The sequence below is a fragment of the Somniosus microcephalus genome, chromosome 1, assembly GCF_052327205.1.
Source record: "Somniosus microcephalus isolate GS21.2 chromosome 1, FLI_Smic_1.0, whole genome shotgun sequence".
Lineage (NCBI taxonomy): Eukaryota > Metazoa > Chordata > Chondrichthyes > Squaliformes > Somniosidae > Somniosus > Somniosus microcephalus.
In genome coordinates, this window is record NC_140987.1 from 108,529,636 (window position 1) to 108,547,952 (window position 18,317).

Genomic DNA, 18,317 nt, shown 5'->3' on the forward strand with positions numbered 1-18,317 from the left:
TTTTTATCCTATCCAGTATTGCTACCACATCCTCCTTTACTGCTATATTGGCAGCAATCCTCTTCTCTAATGAAGACAGATGCAAAGTATTCATTCAGTGCCTCAGTCATGCCCTCTGCCTCCACAAGATTGCCTTTGTTGTCCCTCATTGACTGTACCATTTCTTTAACTATCATTTTACTCTTTATAAATATTTTTGAGCTCCCTTTTATGTTGCCCGCTAATCTTTTCCCATACATCTTTGCCCTTATTGTATCCTTTTACAATTTCCACCTGCACTCTCCATATTCTGCCTGGTTTTCAATTGTATTCTGTACCTGACATTTGTCATAAACCTCTTTCTGTTTTATTTTAACCTCTATTTCCTTTGTCATCCAGGGAGCTCTAGCATTGGATGCCCTATCATTCTTCCTTATGGGAATATGCATGGTTTGTACCTGAACTATCTCCATCTGAAGGCCTGCCATTGCTCATTTACTGTTTTCCTGGCCAGTCTTTGTTTCCAGTCCACCTGTGCAAGATCCCTTCTCAAACCACTTGACTCTCTTCTAGCTGGGTATTTTTACTTTTACTGCTGATTTTTCCTTGTCCCTTTCCATAACTACTTTAAACCTAATTATATTATGATCACTATTACCCAGATGTTCTCCCACTGAAACACACTCAACTTGCCCTACTTCATTCGCCAGAACGAGATCCAGCACTGCTTCCTTCCTCATTGGGCTAGAAACATACTGATCAAGAAAGTACACATTTTAGGAATTCTTAACCCTCCTTGCCCTTTACTGTCCCCCCCCCCCCCCCCCAAGTCTATATAAGGGTAATTGAAGGCCCTTACTGTTACTGCTCTATTATTTATACATTTCTATAAAATTTGCCTAGAGACTTGCTCCTCTATCTCCTCACTATTTATTTGGGGTCTATAGTAAACACCCATCAATGTAATGGCTCCTTTTCTGTTCCTTAACTCCAACCAAATAGATTTAAACCCTCTCGTATATAGTTCCTCTGTAGAATTTTAATATTATCCATCATCAACGTTTCCACCCCCCCTAACTGTTTTTGTTCCCTGTCCCTCCTGAATGCATTGTGGCCAGGAATGTTTAGTTCCCATCCTTGCCCATATTGCAGCCAGGTCTCTGTTATAGCCACTCTATCATAACTGCCATCCGCCCCCCCCCCCCCCCCACCAATGTGGCGACTTTCGCCTGTAGCTTGTCGACCTTATTTGTAACTCTCCTCACATTAACACGCATATATTCCAACACCATGCTAGTCGGCTTTGCGATTCTCCTCTCTTTTGGCCTCTGTATTTCTCCTTTTTTCCAAAGTTTTCCCATAACCACATCTCCATTGACTCTCTCCACAATTACCCTGTGCCATATTGCTTCAAAATATCTCCCTCTCGTTTTTTTTCCTCCTCCTCCTTTGGACACCAAAAGAAAAGAACTCCAAATGCTGCAAATATAAAATATAAAATGCTTAAAAAAAAAACAGCAGGCCAGTCAGCATGAGAGAAGATACTAATAAACAATTTGGAAAAGACCCATCTTTTTACATATGTGGACTGATCTGCTACATAGTTCCAGTATATTTGCTGCTTTGTGTCACTGTCTAGTTTTCTTGTTGACTCTCCCTCTGTGACATTCTTTCTGTACCCACCATGAGAATCTGTGGCTTTCTCGCTCAGGTCTGAAAGCCTGTGTTTTCAATTATTTTAAGCTCATCTTCAACAGAGCAAATTGAGACTACTGCATGAATTTTGAATAATAATTTGTGTGATCTCTGACCACTTATAAAAACATCTCTTCCTCAGCACCCGGTAAGGAACCTTTTTTTTTACTGTACTTGACCTCCTAGAGAGGGATTGTCAATTTTGCTATGCTAGGTCACTTTGGGCCTTGTCCTGTGTTTCAATGCACTATACTACATATTCTAACATACAATTAAAACTTCCTACCAATTTTAAATTACATTTCAATCACTTTTTTGAGAGTGCTATAGAGTTTTAATGAGATTTTTTCTTTGCGTCATGTGACTTTGTAAACACATTTTCAATCTAAAATTAAAGCCAATTAACTGTGTGTATCTGACTTTTTCAAAAATAAATTGAAATGAATTGGATACAGTCAAATTTAAAAGAACTGACATGCATCTTATATTTTGTGAGCTTTAAACGTCGCCTTCATGTTCATCACTGACTTTTTCTGACCTTTCACCTTCAGGTTACTTTCTGACCTTTCTGGCGCCTGTGAACAATATCACTATAGTACAAGGCCAGACAGCGACTTTGCACTGCAAAGTTGCAGGCAACCCACTTCCAAACATAAGATGGCTGAAAAATGATGCACCGGTTTTTCAAGAGGCAAGACGGATCACAATAAGGAAAACAGAATACGGTTCTCGACTGCGAATTCAAGACCTGGATACAACTGACACAGGCTACTACCAGTGCGTCGCATCTAATGGCAATAAAACCATCACAGCTACTGGGGTGCTATATGTGAAACTTGGTATGTACATTTTGTACTTTTTTTATACATATATCCTCTCCACCCCACCCGTGGATAATGTAAATTAGCGAATAAATAGAGTTCACCGATTACACTGCTAATTGCTGCTCTCATTCTTCTACTTCCTCCCACACACCCTAGTCCGCCACAGCAGTACATTCTTCTGTTGCTCTATTATTACCAGCAAGATATCAATCTACCTGCTGTTTCAAAGCTCTTCCACCTACCCACTTGTGACACTAGCTACTGGACTAGTCACGGACCCAAGACCAAAAACTAAAAATGATTCCCTGATGCCAGCCATCCCCCACCCAATTCTGCAGCTTTGAGATTAGCTTGCAGAGGCTGAAAGTGGCATCACTGGACATAAGCGACTGCTGCCTTTAGTGCTCCCCTCTCTAGCTGGGATAGCCAAGGTTAGAGGAGTGTTTTGGCCTGTGGTGAGGCCAGTGGTTAGAGCCATAGCCAGATAGTTTTGACCTTTGAGCCAGTTGATCAGCTATTTCAATGCTCAAAGGAGTAGAACAGTAGAAAAATAAATGCTGGCAGCCTTGAGGCCGAATGGCCTCCTTCTGTGCCATAAATTTCTATGGATTCCCAGTCTCTTAAGACAATGCGTACAGATAACTCGGGTTCCTCTTTTGTCAGAAGCCGAGTTTTTTTTTGTCCTTTGGATACCCATGTGTATTAGCTTAGAATACACTATTATATTAGATGCACTGAGAATGTACCGCATCCTCCACACAGTAAATCCCAGTTTGATTGCTTGTGGGGAAGCTACACGTTAAGCACATAGCTAAAAATGTCATCAATATGTTGCATAGGAAAGGCCGCATGTGGTCATTTAATTACACAAAACTCTGACTTGCACCTTCAATCCCATTTACGGCTCTTTGCATCAGACCTGCTGTTGCCAAATTGGGACAATGTCTTAAACCTATTTACAAGCGTAGGTTACATTATACAGGGCTTGGTGTATCGATATGTTCTATTTCCAAAGCAGGCCAGTTTTCTATTTTCTTTTTCAGATTCTTGGCCAGTGCCAATTAGTCAATAAATTTGCAAATATTATCAGGGAATATTATGCAAAACCTGTTTGCACCAAAGCTGCTGATAGAAGGGACAAAGCTAAAGGTAAAAGGTACTGGCTTCTCCTTGGCGCTTTGGGTTTTCATAATGTGCTTGTTCATGGGTCCAGCATCTCTGCACCTGCCCATATCCGAGATGATTTGCTCATCAGAGCCCTGTGCCTGGGGTCATGCGGCAGATGTTCCATATAGTCCAGGAGCTGAGCTTTATTGCCTCCTGACTACCCAACTCCCTTTCCTAGTCTCCATGTTATCAATGATGTTCTCACTTCTCAGACTACCCCTTCCTCAAAAACCCACCCTTTACCCTTTGATCCCTGCTAACTACCACCCCATTTTCAACTTTGCTTTCCTCTCCAAGGTACTTGAACATATTGTTACCTCTCCCCTAACACTGTTTGACACCCTCCAGTTCAGCTTCCAGCTCTTCCAAAACACCAAAATGGCCCTAACCAAAGTCACTAATTGCATTCTCTGTGAGCTCTGCAGCATTCAACTTGGCCAACCATACGATCCTCTTCCAGTGCCTCCATTGTCCAGCTCTGTGTCACTGCCCTCATTTCGGATGAGACGTTAAACCGAGGTCCTGTCTACCCTCTCAGGTGGACATAAAAGATCCCATGGCACTATTTTGAAGAAGAGATGGGGAGTTCTCCCCGGTGTCCTGGCCAATATTTATCCCTCAACCAACATCCCTAAAGCACATTATCTGGTCATTATCGCACTGCTGTTTGTGGGAGCTTGCTGTGTGCAAATTGGCTGCCGAGGTTCCTACATTACAACAGTGACTACACTTTTTTTTAAAGTACTTAATTGGCTGTAAAGAGCTTTGGGACGTCCAGTGGTCGTGAAAGGCGCTATATAAATGCAAGTCAGTCTTCTTTCTTTCATTTGATTCCACTATTACCTATATGAGCATAGCCAGGGTATCTCCACCAATGGTTTCTCTTCCTACCATCGCCTTCGGAGTCCCCAAGGATCTATCCTTGGCCCTCTCTTACCTACTTGCCAACCCTTAGTGACATCACCTGCAGATGTGCACAGTGATGTTTCCCAACTCTACCTTCCCACTGTCTCACTTCCTCACTTCCAAATGCCAGTACCTTTTACCTTTAGCTTTGTCCCTTCTATCAGCAGCTTTGGTGCAAGCAGCTTTTGCATAATATTCCCTGATATTATTTGCAAATTTATTGACTAATTGGCACTGGCCAAGAATCTGAAAAAGAAAATAGAAAACTGGCCTGCTTTGGAAATAGAACATATTGATCCTGACTGATTGCTTGTCTGACATCCAATTTTGGATGAGCCTTGATTTCCCCTCTGTCCCCCACAGCTCAACATTGAGAACCACCATCTTTAGTCCCTGCCACAAACTCAGCTCCCTTGTCACTCAGCCACTGTCTCAGGCTGAACTAGACTATTTGCATCCTTCGCACCATGTTTGATTCTGAGCTGAATGTCCAACCCCATAAACTCTGCAAACACTACCCACTTTTGCCTCTGTAATATCGCCTATCACATCTGTTCCTGTAACAGCCCATCTGAGGCTGATTCCCCTATATATGCCTTTGTCACCTCCCGACTTGATTATTCCAATGCTTTCCTTGTTGACTTGCAATCCTCCACCTTCCAAAAACTCTACCTTACCCAAACCTCTGCTGCTTTTGACTACACTTCAAAGGTACTTAATTGGCTCTAAAGCACTTTGGGACATTCTGAGATTGTAAAAGGTGCTATATAAATGCAAATCTTACTTTTCTTTCTTATCCTGTCTTTAAATCTCATCTTGGTTTTTAAATGTCTCCCTATCACTATAAACTTCTCGGCCCCGAAACACCCCCTCCCCACCCCCCACACCTTCCGAATTCTCCGTTGCTTGGATTCCAGTCTCTTATGCAATTCCATCCCTCATCCCATCATTGGTAGTAGCCTTCAGCATCCTGGGTTCCACTCTGGAACTCTACTTCCTTCTCCTCCTTTAAGACCCTCCTTTAAAAAAAAAAAAAAAAAAAAAAAACCTCTTCGCCCAAGCTATTGGTCACCCCTCCAAATTTCTCTCTCCTTGGCTCAGTGTCTGCTTTTATCATGCTTATCTGTGAAGTGCCTTGGGATAATTTCTATGTTAAAAATGCTATATAAATGCATGTTATTGATGATGGTGGTGATAATATTAACAACTATGAGAAATCCCAGCTACAACCCAGGCAAGATCTAACATTTAATTATCTGCTTTAAATTAAGAAATTGATGCTTGTCTCACTTCTACAGAAATGGATCATCTACAGTATTCCTTTTGGTAGGGATATTTTCTTCAATTTTAAACCAGCCAACCCATGGGCACAAATTATCAGGATTAAAACCATTACAGAAATTTAAATTAGAGGACTACTTATGATTTTTTTTAAATATCATTGTGGGCCTTTAAAAGTATCTAAATAACAAAAGAAAAAGGGCTGAACTTTAACACCCAAAAACTCGGGCTCGGGTCAGATATTAAATTTTTTTTTAATCTGAAATCCGACCCCAACCCGCCCATGGTTTAATGGAGGTGGGACAAGGGACGGGCAGCCAACCTGCTCCCAGGAGGTGGGTTGGCAATTTAAAGATTTTAATGAGGCTGGCAGCCTCTGATTTATCCTGCTTTGCTGGGTTTCCCAGAGGAGATGTTTAGTGAAGCCAAGTTATCATCCTTTGGTGGGAGGGGAAATATTCAGGTAAATACTCTTGAGACAAAATAAAAACGATTGCATGGATCAAACGTTATTTAAGCAACCCAGATTTTGCAGTAAGTATAATAGCTAATGGCGCTCACCGTTATTAAGGAATAAATAACCCTTAGCAGAGGGGTCAACAACCAGGGGGCATAGATTTAAAGTAATTGGTAGGAGGTTTAGAGGAGATTTGAGGGGAAATTTCTTCAGCCAGAGGGTGGTGGGAATGTGGAACTCACTGCCTGAAAGGGTGGTAGAGACAGAAACCCTTACCACATTTTAAAAGTGCTTGGATGTACACTTGAAGTGCCGTAACCTATAGGGCTACGGACCAAGAGCTGGAAAGTGGGATTAGGCTGGATAGCTCTTTGTCGGCCGACGTGGACACAATGGGCCGAAATGGCCTCCTTCTGTGCTGTAAATTTCTATGAAATCGCACAGCAACTTCCAGCATCTGCGGAAATCAGGAAGTTGCTGTCAGAATTGACCTGCTCCTCCAGAAGCTTCACTACACCAGTACCTTGATGAGAAACTCGGCTTTCACATACACGAAGGGCGTAAAGTAGCGGTACTTACCCACTAGATACCCACTAAACAGGCAAGTAAAAGTTAGGGCTTGCCCATTCAAGTGTAACTGAATTTTTAACAGCGTAATGAGTCTTACTGCCAAACTCTCTGGCACTGAAAATTTAATTAAAAAAATGTGAGGCTCATTCCTTCAGATTTTAATTATTGTTGGAGATTTCAAAAAAATTAAAATTAAAATTAAACTTTTTTTTACTTTTACTTTCTGTCTCTTCACTTTCTTTCTCAGTCCCATCTTTCTTTCCCTCTCTATTGCGTTTTCTGTACATGATTTGGCATTGGGAGCACATATCTATTTCACACTTTGTGGTTTAGACTCTGCGCGTCTCAAGCATTCGTAAATCTGATTGGTTGAGGAGACACACCATTGCTTTCCCTGTTCACACAGGTACCAGATTCCTTGTAGAGGTAGCCGCACTGTTTCAGTTCTCTGATTACCGTGATTCGCCATGCAAAAACCCACAGAAAGTCTGTGGGTAAGTGTAATGAATGGCGAGCGCCGTTCGTTTGCTGCTGGCCGCAAAATCTGGGCCATAATCCTGTGGTGGGAGGTAAATACTCGAGACAAAAATAAAAACAAGATGGCATGGAGCAAACATATATTTAAAAAATACATTTTGTTTAAATAATTTTGTCATATTTTAACTCTTCAGATATTCATTTTGATTTTGTTCAATTCCTTTCTTGTAGGTCAGTCTCCAACTCACAGTCCACATCACAGTTCGCAGTAAGTACTGCTTGCAGATGAATCAACCTTTTATATTTAAAAAAAAAAAAAAAAAAAAAATTTTTTTTGCAGATCTTCAGATTATGTCAGTGCATTTTGTAGGATTTAAACTTTGAGAACAAAAGGACTTTATATTTTCCTTCACTTTTCTATTTAGAGTATTTCCAAAAATGCTGTTATTTATGATATTGCATTATTTTTAAATGTTGGGAAACAGCTCCTCTTCCTGTGGCATTTTCCCATAGTGGTACAATTCAGGATGTGAATTCATCATACAAGGAATTGCAGGTGTAGCAAGCTGGGGTTCTAGCATGCTATGCTGCTGCTCCTCTGTTTCCCCCCACATCCCCCCACCCCACAGCACTCCCAACCAAAATAAAATATTTTCACCTGTGCAAATTAGTAACTACAAAATAAAAACTAGAATATATTGTTACTTCCTCAAAATCATTTAGGAATTTTCCCTTCAAAATACATTTTCCAGAATATTAAAAGGAGTAATTTCAGAGAAAAGATGTAAACCTATATTGTGCTGTATTATGGTACAGCACAATACGGGGGCGAAATTCCTATCGTTGGCCCCTCCAGTGGGAGGCGCTAACAGAGTGCAAATGGCTTTTTGCACACTCCCGCGAAATTCGCGGGTGCTTAGCAGTGGCACTACCGGGTATCGCCCCGATCTTCTGAGCCCGGAAATCATGACGTTATCTCTGGGCGCAGCGCCTCGAGAGAAAAATTCCCCCTCGCGTCCCGTGGCAGCGCAGGTCGATGTTACCGACTACTGCAGGGGTCGCTAACGGTGAGGCCGGCTGCTCGTGGGGGCGCCATTTAAAGGCGCGGTGGGTGGCCGACATGAAAAATAATCCTTTTTTTTAAGCACCGGACACCGGCTGAGTGCCGCGATCGGCACTCTCGCACCCTGGTGCTCCAGCAGATGCCAAAAAAAATGCACATCTCGCAGTGGGTGCCTTTCCTTTTAATTGAGGGACGAGCCCCTGCATCGCGGCAGCGCCACGCGTGGTGCTGCTGCTGAACACATTGCCCCGGATCGGGACATTCCCCGCCTCTTGCGCTCCAAGAGCCAAGTGCAGCACTTGATTTAGCGCCTGGCGCCAGCTTTCCAAACATTTTTGACTTAGCGCCCCAAATGGCCCTCTAGGGGAATTTCTCCCCCCTATAGGTTTACATCTTTTGTCTGAAATTACTCACATTTTAATATTCTGGAAAATGTATTTTGAGGGGAAAATTCCTAAATGATTTTGAAGTAACAGTATGTTGTAATTTTTATTTTGTAGTTATTAATTTGCATTAATTCCAATTATAAGATTGCTGCATTGGTTTTATTTTGTATTAAAGTTTCCCACTGGGGATAACACCTTTTAAAATGAGTTACGGTCAGACGCAGTGGAGTCACTGTTTGTTTTGAGTTTAAGTAGAGATTTTTCTGTCTGAACGAAAAAATTCTGAAACAAATCCTCAATCCTTCAATGGTGCTTATTTTTTTTCCTTTGGTTTCAAAGCCTTGGGTTAATTCTTTCATTACACAGACCTTGTTCAGTGCAGCTGGCGCCCTCAAACTGCCAAATGGTATTTGTTAGTTTTGGCAGCTTCCACATCTGACAGCACGGCAACAACAAGACTTAAGATGGACAGAATTTTGGACTGCTGGGTGTACAAAAAGGCAATATGATAAGGCTGAAACAAAGGCTTCATTTCATTCACATGTAATTCAGCTCCACAAGGAGAGATGAAATAAAATTTATGCATAGCACTTGCCAAAATTAACTTTATTATAATAATATGTTTTACAGTTTTCAGTTCTTTAAACTTATTGGGCGGAAGTGGAATGGCATCAGTTCTGTAGTATGGACTTGTGACTCCTGGAACATGATTCATTGCCCCATTTATGTTGAGGAATCACTGAATGTGGCTGCCTGAATTGCCCAATTTTTCCATGTTTGTACTGTAGGGTGGTTTCAGAGCCCTGCCATAGCAACATTGAAACACCTGTGCATATGCAAACTTTAGGCTTCTGCTGTTCAAGAGTTGTGAATGTAGTTTTAAAGCAACTTTGCATGCACGTGGCTACAGCTGTGTCAAGATTGGAAATTCCTGGGTATAAAATGTTGGGAAGGATAGGGAGGCACAAAATAAGAGGAGATATAGTGGTATTATTCAGAGACAATGTCATAGCACTAGAGCAAAAGGATAAATAGAGGAGTGGTCCAGACAGAATCTCAGTGGATTTGACTGATGAAATAGCAAAGGATTAGTCACGCCAGTGGGAATGTAGTGTACACCGCCAAACAGTTCAAAGGAAACAGAACATGACATTTGTAAACAAATTGGTGAGACTGATTGTAGCAATAAATTTATAATCGTAGGAGATTCTAATTATCTAAAAATGATACTGGGATAGGAAAAATGTGAATGGTGAGAAAGGGGCAGTATTTTGCAGTATATTTAGGACTGTTTTCTCAGTCAATGTGTTGCTACTCCAACAAGGAAGGGACAAGTAAATGTTGCATTGTCAAAGGGGGAGGGGGTTGGGCGAATTTCAGATGAGGTGTTGAAGTAAGTCCCCATATGCCTGTTCAGGCAAATGTAAAAGATCTGGATGAGGAATTGAGAACACATTATTGAAATTGCTGCTGATTCCAAATTGGAGGGAATGCAAATTGTGACAAGAATTCTGAAAGACGTCAGGTGGACATCGATAGGCTAGCAGCCTGAACAGATAGGTGGCAGTTACAGTTCAGTGTAGAAAAATGTGATGTAATGCATTCATTTTGGAAATAATATGAAAAGCAAGTACCTTAAATGGAAATATTTAAAATGGAGTAGAGGAGCAGAGGGTGTACAAATACTCAAGTCATTAAAGGTCGTAGCACAAGTAGAAAGGGTAAAAACCCCGAGTCCAGACGGATCCGTGCATTTTAAAAGAATCTAGAGAAGAGATAGCAGAGGCAATATTTACACATATTTAATAATTTGTTCGAAAAATATGTAGTGCCAGAGGACTGGTGGATAGCCAGCATTATACCTATATTTAGGAACATGTCCAGTGAACTATAGACATAGTCAGCTAAACATCTGTGGTAAGAAAAATAATGGAATCCCTACTAAAGGAGAACATAGAAAAACATCTAGAAACCAAAAATATAATAATGAATAGTCGGCATGGATTTCAAAAGGGAAAATCTTGCGTGACCAACCTCATTGAATTCTTTGAAGAAATAACAGAGAGAGTAGACAAGGGTAATGTAGTAGATGTAATTTATCTAGATTTCCAAAAGGCCTTCGATAAGGTGCCACATAATAGGCTAATGAATAAGGTCACAGCATGTGGAGTTAAGGAGCAAGTAGCAGAATGGATAGCTGGCTGGCTGCAAGGCAGAAAGCAGAGAATAGGGGTAAAGGGTAGCTATTCAGAGTGGCAGAAGGTGGAAAGTGGGGCCCCACAAGGATCATTGCTGGGACCACTGTTCACAATTTATATTAATGATTTAGCCTTTGGAATCAAAAATACAACTTCTAAATTTGCGGATGACACCAAATTCAGGGTGGGGGGGGGGGCGGGTGCGGGGATAGTCAATACTGAGGAGGACTGCAATAAATTATAAGAAGACATTAATAAAATTGCAGACTGGGCAAATAACTGACAAATTAATTTCAACACAAGTGTGAGGTAGGGGATCTGGGAGTGCAAATACACAAATCATTAAATGCAGTGACACAGGTTAATAAGGTCTTTATTTTAAAAAAAAGGCAAACCAAGCAATAGGGTTTAATTCTAGAGGGATAGAATTGACCAGTAGCGAAGTTATGCTAAACTTGTATCGAACCTTGATCAGACGACACTTGGAGTGCTGTGTACAGTTCTGGTTGCCATATTATAAAAAGGATATAGAGGCACTGGAGAGGGTGCAAAAAAGATTTACAAGGATGATGCCAGAAATGCGAGGGTATGCCTATCAGGAAAGGATGAACAGGCTGGGTCTCTTTTCTCTAGAAAAGAGAATGCTGGGTGGGCTCAACAAGGTGCAAATGTGGAGAGGTAAGTATGTGAGGTGAGTGAAAAGTGTTAGAAAAAGTTTACTTACCTTTGTTTCTTCCTGCAGGTTTCAATCGGCACCGGCATCTCAATGGCAGAAATGGCAGAATGGCTGCTGCATTCTCCGATGCAACAGCCATCTGCTTTCTGCTCAGAAACAACAGAGAATGTCAGTGTTAAACCACACTTGGAGTACTGTGTACAGTTCTGGTTGCCATATTATAAAAAGATATAGAGGCACTGGAGAGGGTGCAAAAAAGATTTACAAGGATGATGCCAGAAATGCGAGGGCATACCTATCGGGAAAGGATGAACAGGCTGGGTCTCTTTTCTCTAGAAAAGAGAAGGCTGAGTGGGCTCAACAAGGTCAATCAAGGGAAAATAGCGTGGGTTGGCCACAAGTCGATGGAGGCGGGACTAAAACCTGACAAACAGCAGTCCTGCCTCCAACGCGCCCCCATTGGCAAAATCACCCCCAGTGTTTCCACTTGGGGGGAAGAGCAATATAATATATCAATATAAGATAGTCGGCAAGAAATCAAATGGGGAATTCAGAAGAAACTTCTTTACCCAGAGAGTGGTGAGAATGTGGATCTCACTACCACAGGGAGTGGGTGAGGCAAACAGTATAGATGCATTTAAGGGGAGGCTAGATAAGCATATGAGGGAGAAGGGAATAGAGGGTTATGCCGATAGTTAGATAATGGAAAGACGGGAAGAGACTCGAATGGAGCATAAATGCCGGCATGGACTGGTTGGGCCAAATGGCCTGTTTCTGTGCTGTATATTCTATGTAATTCTGTACAGTTCTGGACATTATGTTACAGGAATGGTACAAAAATGATGGAAAATGTGCAATGTAGATTCACTGGAACCCTACCAGGGGTTGAAGGGTTAGAATTATAAAGAAGGACTTGGGAAGTTGGGGCTTTTTTCACCAGAGCTGAGAAGCTTAAAGGGTAACCTGATTGAGGCCTTATGAAGATTATGAAGGGTTCTGAAGAGGTTAACAGTGCGAGATTGGTTCGACTGGCTGGTGAGACAGTAATGAGAAGACTCAACTTTAAGATAATCACAAAGTTGAGGGGGGGATTAAAAATAATTTGTTACACAGAGCGCTGCTAGAATCTCTGCCACAAATTATTGTTGTTGAGGTAGGGGCAAAGGTGGGCTGTTCTGTAGCGATGGAAGAACGTGGTCTTGGTATTGGAACGAATGTAGGGTAGGAAGCTGAGCTTGCTGTCAAGCAGTTTGTCAAGGCTTTGAACCTCCAGACTCCGCCTCAAGTGGCAGTTAGGAAGATTGATGAGTCAAGGCCAGAAGAGGCATGTTTTAGACTATTAATACAGTAGAAAACTCCCATCGGCGAATGCTAATAATGTCAGTGCTTTGTTAAACACAACATTTATCTGCATTGCTTTGTCTCTTATTTTTTCATATGTATTCAAAGTATTTTGAATTTTTTCCTTCAGTTGCATTTTGCCACTAATCTGTAATATTCCAACTCGAAAGAAAGACTTGCATTTATATAGCGCCTTTCATGACCACCTGACGTCTCAAAGCGTTTTACAACCAATGAAGTACTTTTAAAGTGTAGTCAATGTTGTAATCTAGAAAAGGCAAGTTGCTCACCACAGTAAAATGGCCATTTCTGGACTGAACATATCAGACTGGATTTTGCAGTCAGCGGCGAATGAACAACGCTTGCCGCTCATTACGCTTATAGATGGTCACAGGCTTTTCGCGGGCTTTTGCATGTCAATGTGATCATCAGGAGTCCGATACAGTGCGGCGCCCACTACGGGGTATCTAGGACCTGTGTCAACAGGGTAAGTAACAGCGCGTTTTTTTTATCCTTTCATGGGATGTGGGCATCGCTGGCAAGGCCAGCATTTATTGCCCATCCCTAATAGCCCCTGAGAAGGTGGTGGTGAACTGCCGCCTTGAACTGCTGCAGTTTGTGTAGTGAAGGTATTTCCATAGTGATATTAGGGAGGGAGTTCCCAGCGTTGATGAAGGAACGGCTATATATTTCCAAGTCAGGATGGTGTGTGACTTAGAGGGGAACTTGCAGGTGGTGGTGTTCCCATGCGCCTGCTGCCCTTGTCCTTCTAGGTGGTAGAGGTCGCAGGTTTAGGAGGTGCTGTCGAAGAAGCCTTGGCGAGTTGCTGCAGTGCATCTTGTAGATAAGAACATACAAGAACATAAGAATTATGAGCAGGGGTAGGCCATACGTCCCCTCGAGCCTGCTCTGCTGTTCAATAAGATCATGGCTGATCTTCGACCTCAAGTTCACTTTCCTGCCCTATCCCCATATCTCTTGATTCCTCTAGAGGTACACACTGCAGCGATGGCGCATCGGTGGTGAAGGGAGTGAATGTTTAAGGTGGTGTGTGGTGTTAATCAAGCGGGCTGCTTTGTCCTGGATGGTGTCGAGCTTCTTGAGTGTTGTTGGAGCTGCACTTATCCAAGCAAGTGGAGAGTATTCCATCACACTCCTGACTTGTGCCTTGTAGATGCTGGAAAGTCAGGAGGTGAGAAATTTGGCGCAGAATGCCCAGCCTCTGACCTGCTCTTGTAGCCATGGTATTTATGTGGCTGGTCCAGTTAAGTTTCTGGTTAATGGTGACTCCCCCAGGATGTTGATGGTGGGGGCTTCAGTGATGATGATGCCATTGAATGTCAAGGGGCGGTGGTTAGGCTCTCTCTTGGAGATATTCATTGCCCGGCACTTGTGTTGCATGAATGTTACTTGCCACTTATCAGACCAAGCCTGAATGTCTTGCTGCATGCGGGCATAGACTGCTTCATTATCTGAGGAGATGCGAATGGAACTGAACACTGCAGTCATCAGCGAACATCCCCACTTCTGGCCCTATGATGGAGGGAAGGTCATTGATGAAGCAGCTGAAGATGTTTGGGCCTAGGACACTGCCTTGAGGAACTCCTGCAGTGATGTCCTCGGGCTGAGATGATTGGCCTCCAACAACCAAAACCATCTTGTTTGTGCTAGGTATGACTCCAGCCAGTGGAGAGTTTTCCCTGATTCCCATTGACTTCAATTTTACTAGGGTTCCTTGATGCCACACTCTGTCAAATGCTGCCTTGATGTCCAGGGCAGTCACTCTCACCTCACCTCTGGAATTCAGCTCTTTTGTCATAGAAACATAGAAGATAGGAGCAGGAGTAGGCCATTCGGCCCCTCGAGCCTGCTCCGCCATTCAATGCGATCATGGCTGATCATCCAAATTCAGTACCCTGTCCCTGCTTTCTCCCCATACCCCTGGATCCCTTTAGCCATAAGAAATATATCCAACTCCTTCTTGAATATATTTAATGAATTGGCCTCTACTGCCTTCTGTGGTAGAGAATTCCACAGGTTCACCACTCTCTTGGTAAAGAAATTCCTCCTCATTTCTGTCCTGAATGGCTTACCCCTTATCCTTAGACTGTGACCCCGGTTCTGGACTCCCCGACCATCGGGAAAATCCTTCCTGCATCTAGTCTGTCTAGCCCTGTTATAATTTTATAAGTTTCGATGAGATCCCCTCTCATTCTTCTAAACTCCAGCGAGTATAAGCCCAATCGACCCAATCTCTCCTCATTCCTGCCATCCCAGGTATCAGCCTGGTGAATCTTCGCTGAACTCCTTCCATGGCAAGAACATCCTTCCTCAGATAAGGCGACCAAAACTGCACACAATACTCAAGATGTGGTCTCACTAAGGCCCTGTACAACTGCAGCAAGACATCCTTGTTCCTGTACTCAAACCCTCTCACTACGAAGGCCAACATACCATTTGCCGCCTTAACTGCCTGCTGCACCTGCATACTTACCTTCAGCGACTGGTGCACAAAGAAACCCAGGTCTCGTTGCACTTCCCCTTCTCCCAATCTATTGCCGTTCAGATAATAATCTGCGTTCCTGCTTTTGCCACCAAAGTGGATAACCTCGCATTTATCCATGTTATATTGCATCTGCCATGCTTCTGCCCAATCATCCAACCTGTCCAAATCATCCTGGAGTTTCTCGGCATCCTCCTCACAGCACACACGCCCACCCAGCTTTGTGTCATCTGCATACTTGGAGATATTACATCTAGTTCCCTTGTCTAGATCATTAATGTATATTGTGAATAGCTGGGGTCCAAGGACCGATCCCTGCGGTACCCCACTAGTCACTGCCTGCCACTCGGAAAAAGAGCCGTGTAATAATAATAAATAACTTCCGGATGAAGTTATGTGCACATCACTTCCTGTGAACTGTGAATTCTGTGCATACATCACTTCCTGTGCATACATCACTTCCTGTGTTTGGACTAGTATAAATACTGAACTGCTCAGTGTGGTAAAAGGGCTTCTCCTGGAGGCATGGTGAAGACCGCTCTTGTATATAGTATAATTATAAGTTGCTTAAAGCTTACTTTAAAGTTCCTTGATGTGTGAGACTCCTTTTTACATCAATTTAAGCAACTTAGTATTTACACTCACAAATACTAGACCTTCGGACAAACTCGGAGTTAAGGATCCAGGGAACCACCCATCATGGAAAACATCCTTAAACCTACTCGTCTGGACTTGGACCCAAACGCACCAGCAGCTGGCAGGGTATGGAAGCATTGGTACCGTACTTTTGAGAATTTTCTTGATGAATGTAAAGCGAATGCTTCTACTAAACTGAGGATACTTATCAACTATGTGAACCCAACAGTGTTTGAATATGTTGATGAATGGGATAATTACGATGAGGTGATCCGGGCACTTAAGAAACTATGTGCCAAGACCGCAAATGAGGTCTATGCTAGACATCTACTGGCCACAGCCCGACAAGGGCCAGGGGAATCGATTAACGAATTCCTTCAAGAACTTCGCAGGCTCAGCATAGATTGTAACTTTCAGGCAGCCTCGGCTGAGCTGTACCGCGAAGAAATGATTCGTGATGCTTTCATCTGCGGGATTGCCCCTCCATTTATACGCCAGCGTCTACTAGAAAGTAAAACACTTGAGCTACAAAAGGCTTTTGACCTGGCTTGTTCTCTGGATTTGGCAAAGAAAAATGCAGACCTCTATCAGCTGCCCAGATCTCGATCTGCTGCTGTAACTGCAACCAGACGATTCAAGTGGCCTCAGGTGAACCCTATCAGGAATCTAATCCTGATGATAATTCTGATGAAGAAGAGGAGGATGACCCCACTTTAGCAGCCTCTTGGCAAACTAGGAAGGAATGCTTCTTTTGTGGAGATTCTTTTCACCCTAGGAAATTCTGCCCTGCTCGCAATGCGATCTGCAGTCATTGCGATAAAAAGGGACACTTTGCAAAAGTTTGCCAATCAAGAGCCTCTACGAGGGCCTATCCAGCTAAGGCCTACCGAACTGTCCCAATTAGGGCCTATCAAGATGCTCCGGCTAGGACCTATCAAGCTTCCTCTCGAGCTCTCTCCCGAAGAAGCACACCTGGAGTTTCAGCCACTCTCTGTGCAACCACACCAATTACAGCTGCTTGCCCACAGAACCTGTTTCATGCAGCTACAAAAGTTTCAATTAATGGGCATACCTTAGATGCCTTAATTGACTCAGGAAGTACTGATAGTTTCATTAGAGAACAGATTGTTGCGAAATTGAAACTACATATCTTCCCATCGGACCAGGCAATTGCGATGGCTCAGTCATCACTTAATACCAGAATCTCCGGCTTTTGTATTATTGATATGACACTTAATGGTCGCATGTATCCCTCCACCCGACTTTTGGTGCTCAAGGACTTATGTAGTGATCTCATCTTAGGGCTGGATTTTCAAAAACAGCATAAGAAACTCACCATTGAGTTCGGCGGATCCAAACCTGGACTTACTATTTCTAATATACTGTCTAAATTACCGTTTTGTGCATTATCAGCAGCTTCACTTGATGAACCCTCATTATTTGCCAGTATTCCTCCTCGATGCAAACCAATAATAACGAAATCGCGGCGCTTTAGTCAGGAAGACCAATCTTTTATTGAGGCTGAAATCTCTCGACTTTTAGCAGAGGATATCATCGAACCATGTTCGTCGCCCTGGCGGGCTCAAGTCGTCATCATCAAGAACCCTCTAAAACCTCACAAACGACGACTATGCATTGATTATTCGCAAACCATCAATCAATATACTGACTTGGACGCCTACCCATTGCCACGCATTGATGATATGGTTAATAAACTGGCCGAATACAAAGTGTTCTCAACTTACGATTTAAAAAGTGCCTATCATCAGGTACCCTTGAAGGTCTCAGATAAGCAGTACACGGCCTTTGAGGCTAATGGACGGCTGTACCAATTTCATCGCCTCCCATTCGGGGTTACTAATGGAGTGGCTGTCTTCCAACGGGCAATGGATGGCCTGGTTAAGCAGGAAAACTTACGGGACACTTTTCCCTATCTTGATAACATTACTATTGCAGGTCACGATCAACAGGAACACGACGCCAACCTCCAAAAATTTCGGGATGCCCTCCATCACCGTAACTTAACTTTGAATGAATCTAAATCTGTTGAGTCGCAACCGAACATCAACATCCTTGGCTACTGCGTAGGCAATGGTATCATTAAGCCAGACCCAGAAAGACTTCGCCCGCTCCAAGAGCTCCCGTCACCTAAGAATCC

The 18,317-nt window shown here is 42.9% G+C and overlaps 1 protein-coding gene across 2 annotated transcripts in view; it reads left to right on the plus strand.

Moving 5' to 3' along the window:
* Window positions 1-18,317, plus strand: part of ror2 (receptor tyrosine kinase-like orphan receptor 2) — a 450,069-nt gene that overhangs the window by 350,435 nt on the left and 81,317 nt on the right. For both annotated transcript variants that reach the window (XM_085984540.1, XM_085984543.1), the window contains exons 3-4: window positions 2,226-2,513; window positions 7,588-7,624. In XM_085984540.1, coding sequence (XP_085840666.1) covers window positions 2,226-2,513; window positions 7,588-7,624 — 325 coding nt within the window. The remainder of the gene's footprint in view (window positions 1-2,225; window positions 2,514-7,587; window positions 7,625-18,317) is intronic.